Source organism: Gavialis gangeticus, unplaced genomic scaffold (genome assembly GCF_001723915.1).
Source record: "Gavialis gangeticus isolate Ggan-Ray unplaced genomic scaffold, GavGan_comp1, whole genome shotgun sequence".
NCBI lineage: Eukaryota > Metazoa > Chordata > Crocodylia > Gavialidae > Gavialis > Gavialis gangeticus.
Window position 1 is genome coordinate 61470574 of NW_017729034.1, and position 11714 is coordinate 61482287.

The window sequence follows — 11714 nt, forward strand, 5'->3', positions numbered from 1 at the left end:
CCCCCCCCCCGCACTTTTTTTTTTTTAAGGAAAAAAAATAGTATAAGTCATGTTCTTGCCTTCTTTCATTGCAATTCAGCCTGCTTGCACCGAAGGCAGAGGCTGCAGCTTTCCTTTCGCACAGGATGATTTACGGGCTAGCACTATGTCTGGGCACTGGCTTGCAGGTCTTTTCTGCAGGCACAGCATAAGGCTTGGCAGAGTGAATCAAAGGCAGGGTTCCCACCACATGCCCAAGGGCATGTAGTATGTCATTCTCTTTGTGCTCTGCCTGGTTGTCTGTCTGTCTCTGCGCCCTTGTGCTGAGCTAACTAGTAAAAGCACACATCTTCAGCTTCTGCTAGGGGTCAGTTAACACAGAAACCAGCTTCAAATGTCTTGGGGTTGTTGGAGGGGCGTGGGATTTTAGTTTTAGGGAAGATTTAACTGCGACTGACCCTTTTTGCTTCTCTCTTTCTTTCTCTAAAGTTCTATTTTAAGGAAATCTTATTTTTTAAAGTGCGTACATGAGCACCTTTAAGTTGCATCAAGGGAAGTTTTGGTTAGATATTTGGAGAAACTCTCTCACTAGGAGGGTGATGAAGCACTGGAACAGGTTACACAGAGAGGTGGTGGACTCTCCATTCTGGGAGGTTTTTAAGACCTGGCTGGATAAAGCCTTAGATGGGATGATCTAGTGGGGGCTGGTCCTGCTTTGAGCAGGGAGAAGGACTAGATGACCTCCTCAGGTCCCTTCCAAACCTACTTTTCTATGATTCTATAGTCCTAAGGCTGACCCATATCTTTGCCAGGTATTTTGAAAAGGTGCTTCTCAAACAATGCTACTGGAAATAGCAGGTTATATTGGCATCCTTCCTGGGTGCCAGCCATAGTACATGACAGTGCTGCAGTCAGTTATACCACTCATACCTTTCACTGCTGTTAAAGCTGTCCCCAATTTGATAAGCATTTTCATATAAAGTTTCTGTAGAGTGCATTTGCATCACAATTAATATACACAATATAAATATAACATGAAAGTTTGGTGCACAGCAGACTGTTGAGGACCTGGTTCCTTGTTCTTTGGAGGTGCAGGTGCTGATTAACTTAAGTGATAAACATAGCAGACTCCCACTTTTAATTACATGTGGATGTTTAGAATGGAAGATCAAAAGCTATATATGTATGTATGTAGATGAGAGGGGGTGAAAAAAAAGATCAGGAAAGCTTCTGGCTTGAAGACCTTAAACCCTTTGTTCTTAGAATGGATTTTCTGATCAAAAGAGGAAAATAATTAGATTCTGTGACATGAGCCTTGCATTTAACACTTGTTCATTTTTGTGGAAGGAAAGCAAAAAAATCTAAATTAGGACTGAAACTAGTTTCATAAGAGAGCCTACAATCAAAGGCAAGAGGCTTTAATCTCTAGCACTGGCAATTACACACCTCAGTAATCTCCAGGCTAATTCAGAACTCTCCCTCTCCCCATATTGATGTTAGACTTGGTCATCTATTATCAATCAGGTGTGAAAACAGAAAAGGTATTTGTTAACTCTAGGCAGTTTTATCAGACAGCATCTCAGAGTGAAAATTGGTTCTAACCTTCCCAGGAACCCCAAGCACCATGTGTGAAAACACAGAAGCAAGCATATCATGATTGAAGTAAAAATTGTAGCATGAGTATACTGCCAACCACTTTATTACCTGTCATTGATAATTTTAACTAATGCCTCCACTTTATTTTTTAACAAGAAGAAAAGATGATATAAAGCATTTATTGCCTGATCAAGGCCATTGGGTTAAATTGAAAGGCCATTGGGTTAACTTCAGCAGTAATCTCTGCCCAAGGTGATCTATTCATGTTTGACAGAGGGTATTATGCTGCAATTGCCTGTCTGTTTATGTATTTTCCAAATAAAACTTGAAGGTGGAAGATTAGTTTATCAGGACTTGGCTGGCAATTTATTATGCACTGAAGGAGATGGGCAAAACTAGCCCATAAAATTCTACTTCTGGTAATAAAGGCCAGTATAGCCCCAGGAACCAAGAGAAATGAACTGACCCTAGATCACCACCAAGAGGAGGGCTGCTTTCACCAGTAGGTGTCATTGCAGTCATGGAAAATCAGAAGAGATCAGTTTTCTGGAGTGTGGCTGGGTGCCAAAAGGCTATTGAACGTTTGTGCTGAGGTTGACTTTTCATAGAAATTTGATCATGCTGCGCTTTGAGAAGTAACACACAACACTTCCTAAATAAGCTGTGGCAGATTCTGGTCCCAAGCTGGCAAATATCACAGGTAAAATCCTTTCCATGTTCTTTCACACTTGGGAAGCTTAGGTGTAGCTAGGTGTCACAGAGTAATACGATTTAGTTTTGCAGTTAAGTGGGACCAAATTTTAAGTATATTCTTGATGTGTGCTACAACCCTGGACTTCGGTAGGTTTGTAGCCTAGTTCAAGTACAGTTTGGCTCCATCTATAAAAAAAGATCAAACTATTTGGGTAACTAGTCATTCAGTTGCAATTTTGTTAAAAGTAGGTAAGAGCAAACTGCTGCAGAGATGGTAATGAGAAGCAACACCATAGTCACCTGCTGGAATTGAGCAGAAAGCATAGGAAACAGCAAAATCAAAGCTGATTCAGAGAAACATCTCTGTGACTTTAAATATGCAGGCAGACAGAATGAACATAGCCAAATATTCTTAACTGTGTAAATCAAATCAATACAATAGGCCAGGTTGTGCAATTATTTTGCACTATATACTTCCAAGGACATTATCAAATGATAGCTGTACACCAAGATGTCAGTAAGAAATGTTTCCAGTTTCTTGGCTGTTAGCAGAGTATGTGTACTGCAGAATTCCATTGTCTCTACTTTTATATGGGAAGGAGAGGGGTACTTTTAAAAAAATGTATTAAACACGTACAAACACCAAGTGAAGTTAGATAAAATGTTAGGGTCTAGTTTAGACCCACAGAAGCTAAAGCTTCTATTGACTTCAAAGTAGTAAGATTAAGCACTAAGGGAACAATTGTTGGGTAAGGCTTCCAAAATTGACTCTTGATTCTTAGCGCATCTATTTATGGTGCCCACTTGAACCAACGGGGAAGCGATTTCCAAGGACCTGCCCTCTGAAATGTGAGCATTGTTGGACCACCAAAAACAGAATCCACGAAAACACTGGTTGGCTTTGAAAATCTTTCCCTAAGTTCTCCATGCAAGCATGCACAGTGCCTCTTCATTGTACAGCGCCTCTTCATTGTACAGCATGCAGCAGATTTCATATCTGCACTGCTTAAAGACAATAGACAGTTTCTCCTACAGGGTTCCTTCTTGGAAAAAAGATAAATTTTGTTACTGGAGAAATAGTACATTTAGATGTTATTGTTGTGTGTGCTACTTGGTACATTTTTTAAAAAATAGAAAGAAAGAAAGAAAACAGCAGCCCCTAATTAGCTGACTGGTTTAAGGAACATAATAAAAGGTGTGAAGTCTCCCAGTAACAAGAAGAACCCCATGGTGGGGGAAATTAGAAGGGGTTAACAAGGATGATGTAAATCAAGTATGTTGGTTGAAGCCTTGTGAAAGCACAGTCAGATCCTGGAGGTGTAATAAATAATCTTTGAATACCTGAGAGCCTTGTTGAACATTTTCTGGCCTCCCTGCCATTAATCAGAAACCACAGACTGAGGGGACTGGCTGGCAAAACATTAATCATTAAGCAATTAATTCTAGCCATGGAAACAAAACTTTGTGATTTCCTGACTAGGTGGGACTGAAGTAGGCACAATATATTTTTGTTTCTTCAAAACAATACGGAGGAAATAAAGACAAACAGAAAAGGTAACATATTAATTATGCAGAGAGAGAAAACAGAGATTTACTATTTGGGTCTTGTCTTTGGTTTTATTTTTCAAAGGGAAGAATAAAAATCATAAGCTCGTTTGGTTAAGTGTTAGCTTTTAAGCTTTTGGTTAGGAAAAATCCTGGAAAGAAGAATCCTAAAGGTTCAAAACTAGAAGGCAAACAAAAATAATCCAACATGTTTGAATATATATTTTTAATCACATTATTTTTGTGGTAATGTTGAAGTAATGTTAGTGATCCAAAAATATGTGAGGCAAGGATTTTTGTGAGTGGGTGATATCTTTCATTGGACCAATTGCATGATTGGGATAGATGTGAAAGCTTGTCTGAATCTCTCTCAACCACACAATTAGTCCAATCAAATATATCAACCACAAAAATCCTTGCTTTTCTTATTATTTTTAGCTCAATTCATTAGTCTGGAGGCCTATACATGAATTTCGAACATTTTGGGTGGACTAGCACCTGGAGCACTAACACATGTTTTAAAGCATGTATTATACAAGAAGAAAAAGCCTAGAACTATTGTTTTCACTTTCACTGAGAACCTGGTCCTTCAAGGACTCTGAACATAGTATTCCAGCTAACTTTGGTGGGACTTCCCACTGCGAAAGTTTTCAGTATTTATTTATTATTATATTTATTATGGATGTATTCATTCATTGTAAGTGTCAAGGTCTCCGCTGGATAAGCAGCAGTTGTTGTTAGTCCTTTCCTTCAATAAAGCAGTCATGAAGTGCCATTAGACAGGATCCCCTCCCCAAATGGTTAGACCACGAGGAACCATACCAAGCAAATAACATTATTTGAGGAGCATCATGCTTTGACATTTCTAGTCAAACTTAGTTTTCACTCTTTAAACTCCTATGCCTATAGGCAACATGGGGAGGTAATTTTGCCTGCAAGCTGTGGGTTGGGGATTGCTGAGGTAACTCTGAGAAGTAAGTATAAAAATGTCAAACTAGACGTACTTGAAAATCAAATCAAACCTTTTTCTGGCTTGCAGTAGCAGCAATTAATGTTCTTCATGAGAGCATAGTTAATGGTTCTGTTGATGACACATAAGCCAGCTTACTGACCTGCATGGCACAGCTGTTTTGGCTCTGCAGGACTTAAAGGAATAAAATAGAGTAAAAGTATATTTTAGTAGTTAAACTTACCTCCCTAAAGTGCCTAAACAGTGCATTTCCATAGCATCTAAGCACATCACACACTTTTAATATGTTGATCTTCACAACACGTGTGCAAATTGGGGAAGTACTAATGTTACCATTTAAGTAGATGGGACATTAAGGCACAAAGCCACTCATCCACAGAGATATTTAGATCCCTAATTCCCATTGGTTTCAATGGGAGTTGGACATCTAAACAGTAGTTAGGGGCATAATCAACTTTATAGATATAGGCCTAAGTGAAAAACTACACCTAAGAAACCTGTGTCAGAGCAGAGAATCAAATCTAAGGCCCCTGGCACACATTCAGTTAAAGGTGCAATGAAATCTGATCCCCAGTCCCAATAATTGTGCCTCCTGCTATACCACACATGCATGGCAGCCATGAGTTTGGGATCTGGGATAAAATCCCAATCACATTCTTCCTACTTACCAGTGCAGGGGTAGCCCAGGATCATAATCCTGGGGTCCTCCTGCCCTGACGAGTTGAAAGCTGACTGCCCACAAGTCCAGAGCCAGAGACTGTGCCAGAGTCTCAAACCACTCCAGTGGTCCAGACCCAAGCCAACAATCAGCTGATTGCTGGCTTTGGCTGGGGCCAACAACCAGTTGATTTTTTCAGTTCTGCTCCTACCAGAGACCATGCTGTGGCCAGTTCAAAACCCTAGTGCAGACCCTGGCTGGGCCAACCATCACACGATTGTCAATCCTAGCCCTGACCTGGTACATATTCAATTTAAGGTGCCATACAAATCAGCAATGAAAATATTCTACATTATATGTAGACCCTTTTCATGGTGCTTTAAATCACATGTGTGTGTAGCACACTTGTTATTTATGCTGCAAATATACAGAAAAAAAACAGCGCAACTTAACGGCCCACATTTTTTTCTTACTGAAGTCAAAATCCATCTGGTGATTGATTGAAGTGGAAGTAGGATGAGGCCCTTGCTGATTAAGAAGGTGCTTCCTTTCAAGGGTCACTTTCTAGCTTGATCCACCATTTTTTTAAATATAGGAATTATTGCAGAAGAGTTAAAACACTGTTTTCCCTGCATAAAACTTACAGAGAGAGCCAATCATGAGCTATACAAAGAAGACTTTTAGTAAAGCAGAAAAGATACAGTCCATGCAATATACCTATTCAGCTACAAATAAATCCATCAACATTTTGAGTTTTGCAAGAAAACCAAATATGCCTATTGTGCTTTGTCTGACAATTATATAAGTCTTCATTAATGATGTGGACATTGGAGTTAGAAGCGGACTAGCCAAGTTCTCCAATGACACCAAACTTTGGGGTAAAGCATCCACACCAGAAAACAGGCGGGTGATCCAGGCTGACCTGGACAGGCTCAGCAAATGGGTGGGTGAGAACCTGATGGTTTTAACACCGAAAAATGCCAGGTTCTCCACCTTGGGAAGAAAAACCTGCAGCATCCTTATAGGCTTGGCAGTGCTACGCTGGCTAGCACTACAGAAGAAAGCGACTTGGGGGTCATCATTGACCACAAGATGAACATGAGCCTGCAATGCGATGCTGCAGCTAGTAAAGTGACCAAAACGCTGGCTTGCATCCATAGATGCTTCTCAAGCAGATCCCGGGATGTCATTCTCCCATTGTACTTGGCCTTGGTGAGGCCGCAGCTGGAGTACTGTGTCCAGTTTTGGGCTCCACAATTCAAAAAGAATGTGGAGAAGCTTGAGAGAGTCCAGAGAAGAGCATGATCAGAGGTCAGGAAAACAGACCTTAGGATGACAGGCTGAGAGCCATGGGGCTCTTTAGCCTGGAAAAGCGCAGGCTCAGGGGTGATCTGATGGCCATCTATAAGTTTATCAGGGGTGACCAGCAGGATCTGGGGGAACATTTGTTCACCAGAGCGCCCCAAGGGATGACGAGGTCAAATGGTTATAAACTACTGCAAGACCGTTTCAGGCTAGACATAAGGAAGAATTTCTTTACTGTCCAAGCCCCCAAGGCCTGGAATAGCCTGCCATCGGAAGTGGTTCAAGCACCTACACTGAACACCTTCAAGAGCAAATTGGATGCTTATCTTGCTGGGATCCTATGACCCCAGCTGACTTCCTGCCCTTTGGGCGGGGGACTGGACTTGATGATCTTCCGAGGTCCCTTCCAGCCCTAAGGTCTATGAAATCTATGAAGTTTACAGTTGATTTTTTAAATTAGGAAAGGTCCTAAAGTGCATCCCTTTGTCCCCCTTCTCTCCCCCTCCACTCCCCCCCCTTACAACACAGCCTATACTGAAATGTACCAAATGTCATAATAGCTTGGGGCCAGAATTATTTCACAATGGACTGAATCCAACCCCAGTGGAAAAAATCCCTTTAATTTCACTGGAAGTTGGATAAGGCCCAGTGTTTTCCAGAAGGGAAAAAGAAAACTAACTTCTTTGCAAAAATACAGGGAAAATGTTTAGACAGGCAGAACACTTAGGTTGTGCTAAGTACTGTGCTTAACACCTCTGCTAGATTTTGGCTAATTGCATGCAACCAATTTTTGCAGTCCTTAACAATGCAAAGCTTTAAGTGGTAGCTTAACCCCAGGAGTGTAGAATTTGCCGTCCCTGAGATCCTAATTATGACTTTTCTTTATTTCCTCCTTCCACAACCTGTGAACAGTCTCGTTTAAGGAGACAGGATGTTGGCTTGAAAAGTCACCTGGATCAGCTGGACCAGCAAATCAGTGAACTGAAGCTGGATGTTAGTAAGACCTCCAGCGAGTATCTGGACAGTGACAGCCGTCCCAGCTCAGGTAACATATTTTTGATCATTTGTTCTCAGGACTCTGTAGATCTAGTGGAACTTGTGTGAATATGAACTGCTGAAAGAAACTTGGTTTATTAACTAAGTGAAGATGATATTGCTGGTGTGATGTGGAAAATACTGGAATATTTTAGTTTATATTCAGAAAGATGATCAGGGATTTTTCAAGGATATTATTTTTTCATCAGAAAATACCAAATCACCAAAACCACAGCTTTCCATTGGACTCCAGTTATTGTTTTGACAAAGATGAATATTCTGTTCAAAAAGTTAGATGGAAGAAAATGAATGGCCTCATCCATTCAAGAATAACCATTAGCTGCCTAAAACACTTAGCAGAGATGTAGAAAATCAAGATTCAAATTCCTAGTCTACAGAATTTAGTCTAGGGCTTTGAAGTGCCATCTCAAAAATCCAGTTTGAGTACCACAGACACTGAGATAAGGCAGTTACATTTTCTGGCCCAATGAATAATTGTTATTAAAAAAAGGTCAAGGGGTCAGTTAGAGTCCAGATTGGCCACTGGTTAGATCACATACTTGGGGTGTGAGAGCCTGAGGTTCAAGTCCCTGATTGGACTCAGGCAAACCGATTATGTGTTCCTTGGTCCTTTTCCTTCCCTGTATGCACTACAATTGCTGGGCTGGGTGAGAGTCTCCTCTTTCAGGAAAATTCTAGTTTTTCTCCTGATATAAAAGAAGCATTTTGTTGAAAACTTTCATGAGATAAGAACAACCTCTTCCCGTCCATCTCTACATATCTATTGAAAATACTTGCAAATAATACTTTTTTATAGTGCTGTGTAAGAGCTGAGCAGAAGTTAGACACTTCTCTGCCATTCACTCCCTCTTCAGACACAATTAGGACTCTTTTTCCTAGGTGTGCAATTTTTGCTTTTCTCATACATAATTTGGCAGCATGGCACTTGTGGTGTATATTGACTGTACAAGTTGACAGCTTCCTGGAATGCTTAAGTTGAAGAGTTATGTGGTTGGAAGCATACGCACAGTGCAAAGGAAAACAGCTTCTTTTACTATCATCCCTTCACACAGACTCTCTCAAACTGCTGCCTATTTGACATAGGTGCCATAGAGTTCTGTTTTTTCTTTGTCCTCTAAGGCAGTGGTTTTCAAACTGAGGTACACATGCCAGGGGTATGTGGCACTTTGCCAAAGGGTATGTGCCTAAATTTTAATAATGGCAATGAAGCTTCTGATTGGTCAATGTACAGTGAATAATGGTGCTGCCGTGTATTGACATCAGTGTCAATTCTCTTCCTGAGAAAGGAACGACCAGAGACACATCAGGTATAGGGAATATGAGCAGCAATATTTTTCAGGTAAAGGGGTACATGGCCAAAAAGGTCTGCAATCCACTGATCTAAGGCCTAAAGTTTTAAGCTGGAGCCAATAATATTCTTATCCAGCCTATCATCCTAGGATACCATCATCACACGAGCATGGACATTTGGTTCCCCAGGGACAGCTAGCAGTGGCATATCTTGTACTGCTGCTAGCTGTCCCTAAGGAACGCCTGTGCCACACACCCTCTGGTGCATGGCAGGTTACTCCAGGTGAAGTAGAGGAGGATGGGGCTAGCACTGTACTAGCCTGAGCAGCCTTACCTGGGGTCCTAGAGGCCTCCTGGGGCTGCAGCAGCAGTGATCCTGCCACTTGGAAGCTGGCTGGCAGTGGGAGTATGGCTCTGGCTGGCTGGGCTCCAGTTCTGAGGTGCACATGTTGCCCCCATGTGCACCTCCGCTTTTTTTTTTGCACAGGTTTTTTTGACCCCTGGATGGCCAAGTCAGTCCCCCCACTCCCACCCCAACACTGCTCCCTTGCAGCCTGAACAGTTGAATGTGCAGTATGTGGCACCACAGATGAGTCTGCGGCACCACATAAATCACAGCCGCATTCGTCTGGACACGGCCACTGATAATAATTGAACCATCTATCCAAGAATGCTTACTCTTGAGCTATAATGCTGCTCTGTACTGTACCATGTCCTAGTGTGTCAAGAGTGAAGCCACAAACAATGTATCCATAGGAGCTAATCATGCTACTCTTGCTTTGACCACAACCCCTAGTACTTAAGGGATCATAGTTCAAGAGAAACATGCCTCCCAGTGTCCCCGGTAGTATCATCAGATGCGACCAGTTGAGACATCAGGTCAATCTTAATTTCTTCTTTTTAATACAAAAGCTAGCAAGTGTTTCCAAAACTGCCCAGGGATTTTTGGGTGCCTACAATTTTTAAATTAGAGACACCTTAAAGGGACGTGTTTTTCAGGAAATACTGAGCACCCGCTCCCTAAAAATCAACCTATTTTGAAGATGTCTGATGTGGGCACCCAAAACTTGAGCTTTCCATAATCACTAGTCCCTTCTGAAAACTTAGGCTGCTACTTTGGGACATATGGCCATATTTTCAAAATAGATCGTCTCTCATTCTCATATTCAGCGTGCAAGTAATCCTAATGGTATAGAGTTAAATGTGTTTGCATGTAATGCTTGTTTGAGGCCTGAGTGAACTCTACCACTCCCAGTAATCTCTGGTTAAATTATAGCACATTTATGAGAGTTATGTCTCAGAAATATGCAAAACCCAAGCAATTGTAAATATGCTTCTGTGGCAAAAGGGATTTAATTTATTTGCTGCACTGTCCTACCTGTCACACCAGGCCTCTCTTGGTCTGCTATCTCATAACATATAAACCAGTACAGTCTATTCCATAGTTGGGTCGTTGGCAAATAAATTGGTGCCCCCACCTGAGCTAGCCTGGGTGAGGAAGGTGTGTGGATACCCAGCAGGACTAAAAACAAGACATCAAAGGGGGGGGATGAGCTCCCTGTGAGGCAACAGCCATCCTACCTGGAAAGGAGATGGGCTCCATCAAGTCACTTTGCATGAGGAATCACCAATGATACAAAGCAAGTTAACTAACCTCATACCAGATGGGTCGAGGTGCAGATCTACAACAACGATATCCAAACGCAGGGTGGAGCAAAAGAGGGTGCATCTAAGGTGCTCCAGTGGTTGCAGCAGTCTCAGAACTGACTTGATTTTACTGTACTGTTCCTATTCAGCCTGTTAAATCATGGTAAATCAGAAAGATTTTCCTATTTATTTTAATTCTACAGGCTTTTATGACCTGAGTGATGGTGGCTCCTGCTCGCTGTCCAACTCTTGTACATCTGTATACAGCGAGTCCATATCCTCATCCCACACCAGTCTGTTGCCCGGTGCTCAGCAGCCTAAAACAAGGCTCAGCGTGTTTGATTACCGACCCAAGTCTGCAGATGAAACCACGGTACACACCGCCAAGTTCCAGCAGCAGGGAGTCTGTATTGGCAATGGATGTCGGATGAAGGCTAGCACGGTCATTTCTGGGACTCCCACCAGATCCAGACCAAGGCCAGTTTCCACAGGTAACTTGTTGCAGGACTGGATGCTGTCTTAAGAGGACAGAGCCCTATGTTTCACTTTTAGCACCCTAAGATAATGCATGAAAAATACAATTAATAATTAGCTTCATTTTAAACACAGAAGCAAGACAAAGCAAAGGAAACAAAACATTATTCCAAACAACTTACTAACCCATGCTCAGATATATCATACTCAGACATTTTATGTAATGATAGGGATGGATGACATTTACAAAGAAAATAAAACTAGTATATGAAAGCCAAGCTAATATATACAGTTGTGTAAATACTTTTTACTAAAATTACTGGTTTGTAAAATAAGCAATATTGCAACTAGTAGGATAAAGATCTTGCATGGGTCCTGGAAAAAAAAGGTGCCAAAAATTCAATCAGGAAGAACAATCTAACTCTCACACACACACACACACACACACACACACACACACACACACACACACACACACACACACACACACACACACACACA

The 11714-nt window shown here is 41.6% G+C and overlaps 1 protein-coding gene across 1 annotated transcript in view; it reads left to right on the top strand.

Moving 5' to 3' along the window:
* The window catches only part of DACT2 (dishevelled binding antagonist of beta catenin 2), a 25735-nt gene that overhangs the window by 8356 nt on the left and 5665 nt on the right, over positions 1-11714 (top strand). Inside the window, exons 2-3 of the mRNA XM_019527456.1 lie at positions 7659-7791; positions 10943-11230. Of these exons, the coding sequence (XP_019383001.1) occupies positions 7659-7791; positions 10943-11230 (421 nt within the window). The remainder of the gene's footprint in view (positions 1-7658; positions 7792-10942; positions 11231-11714) is intronic.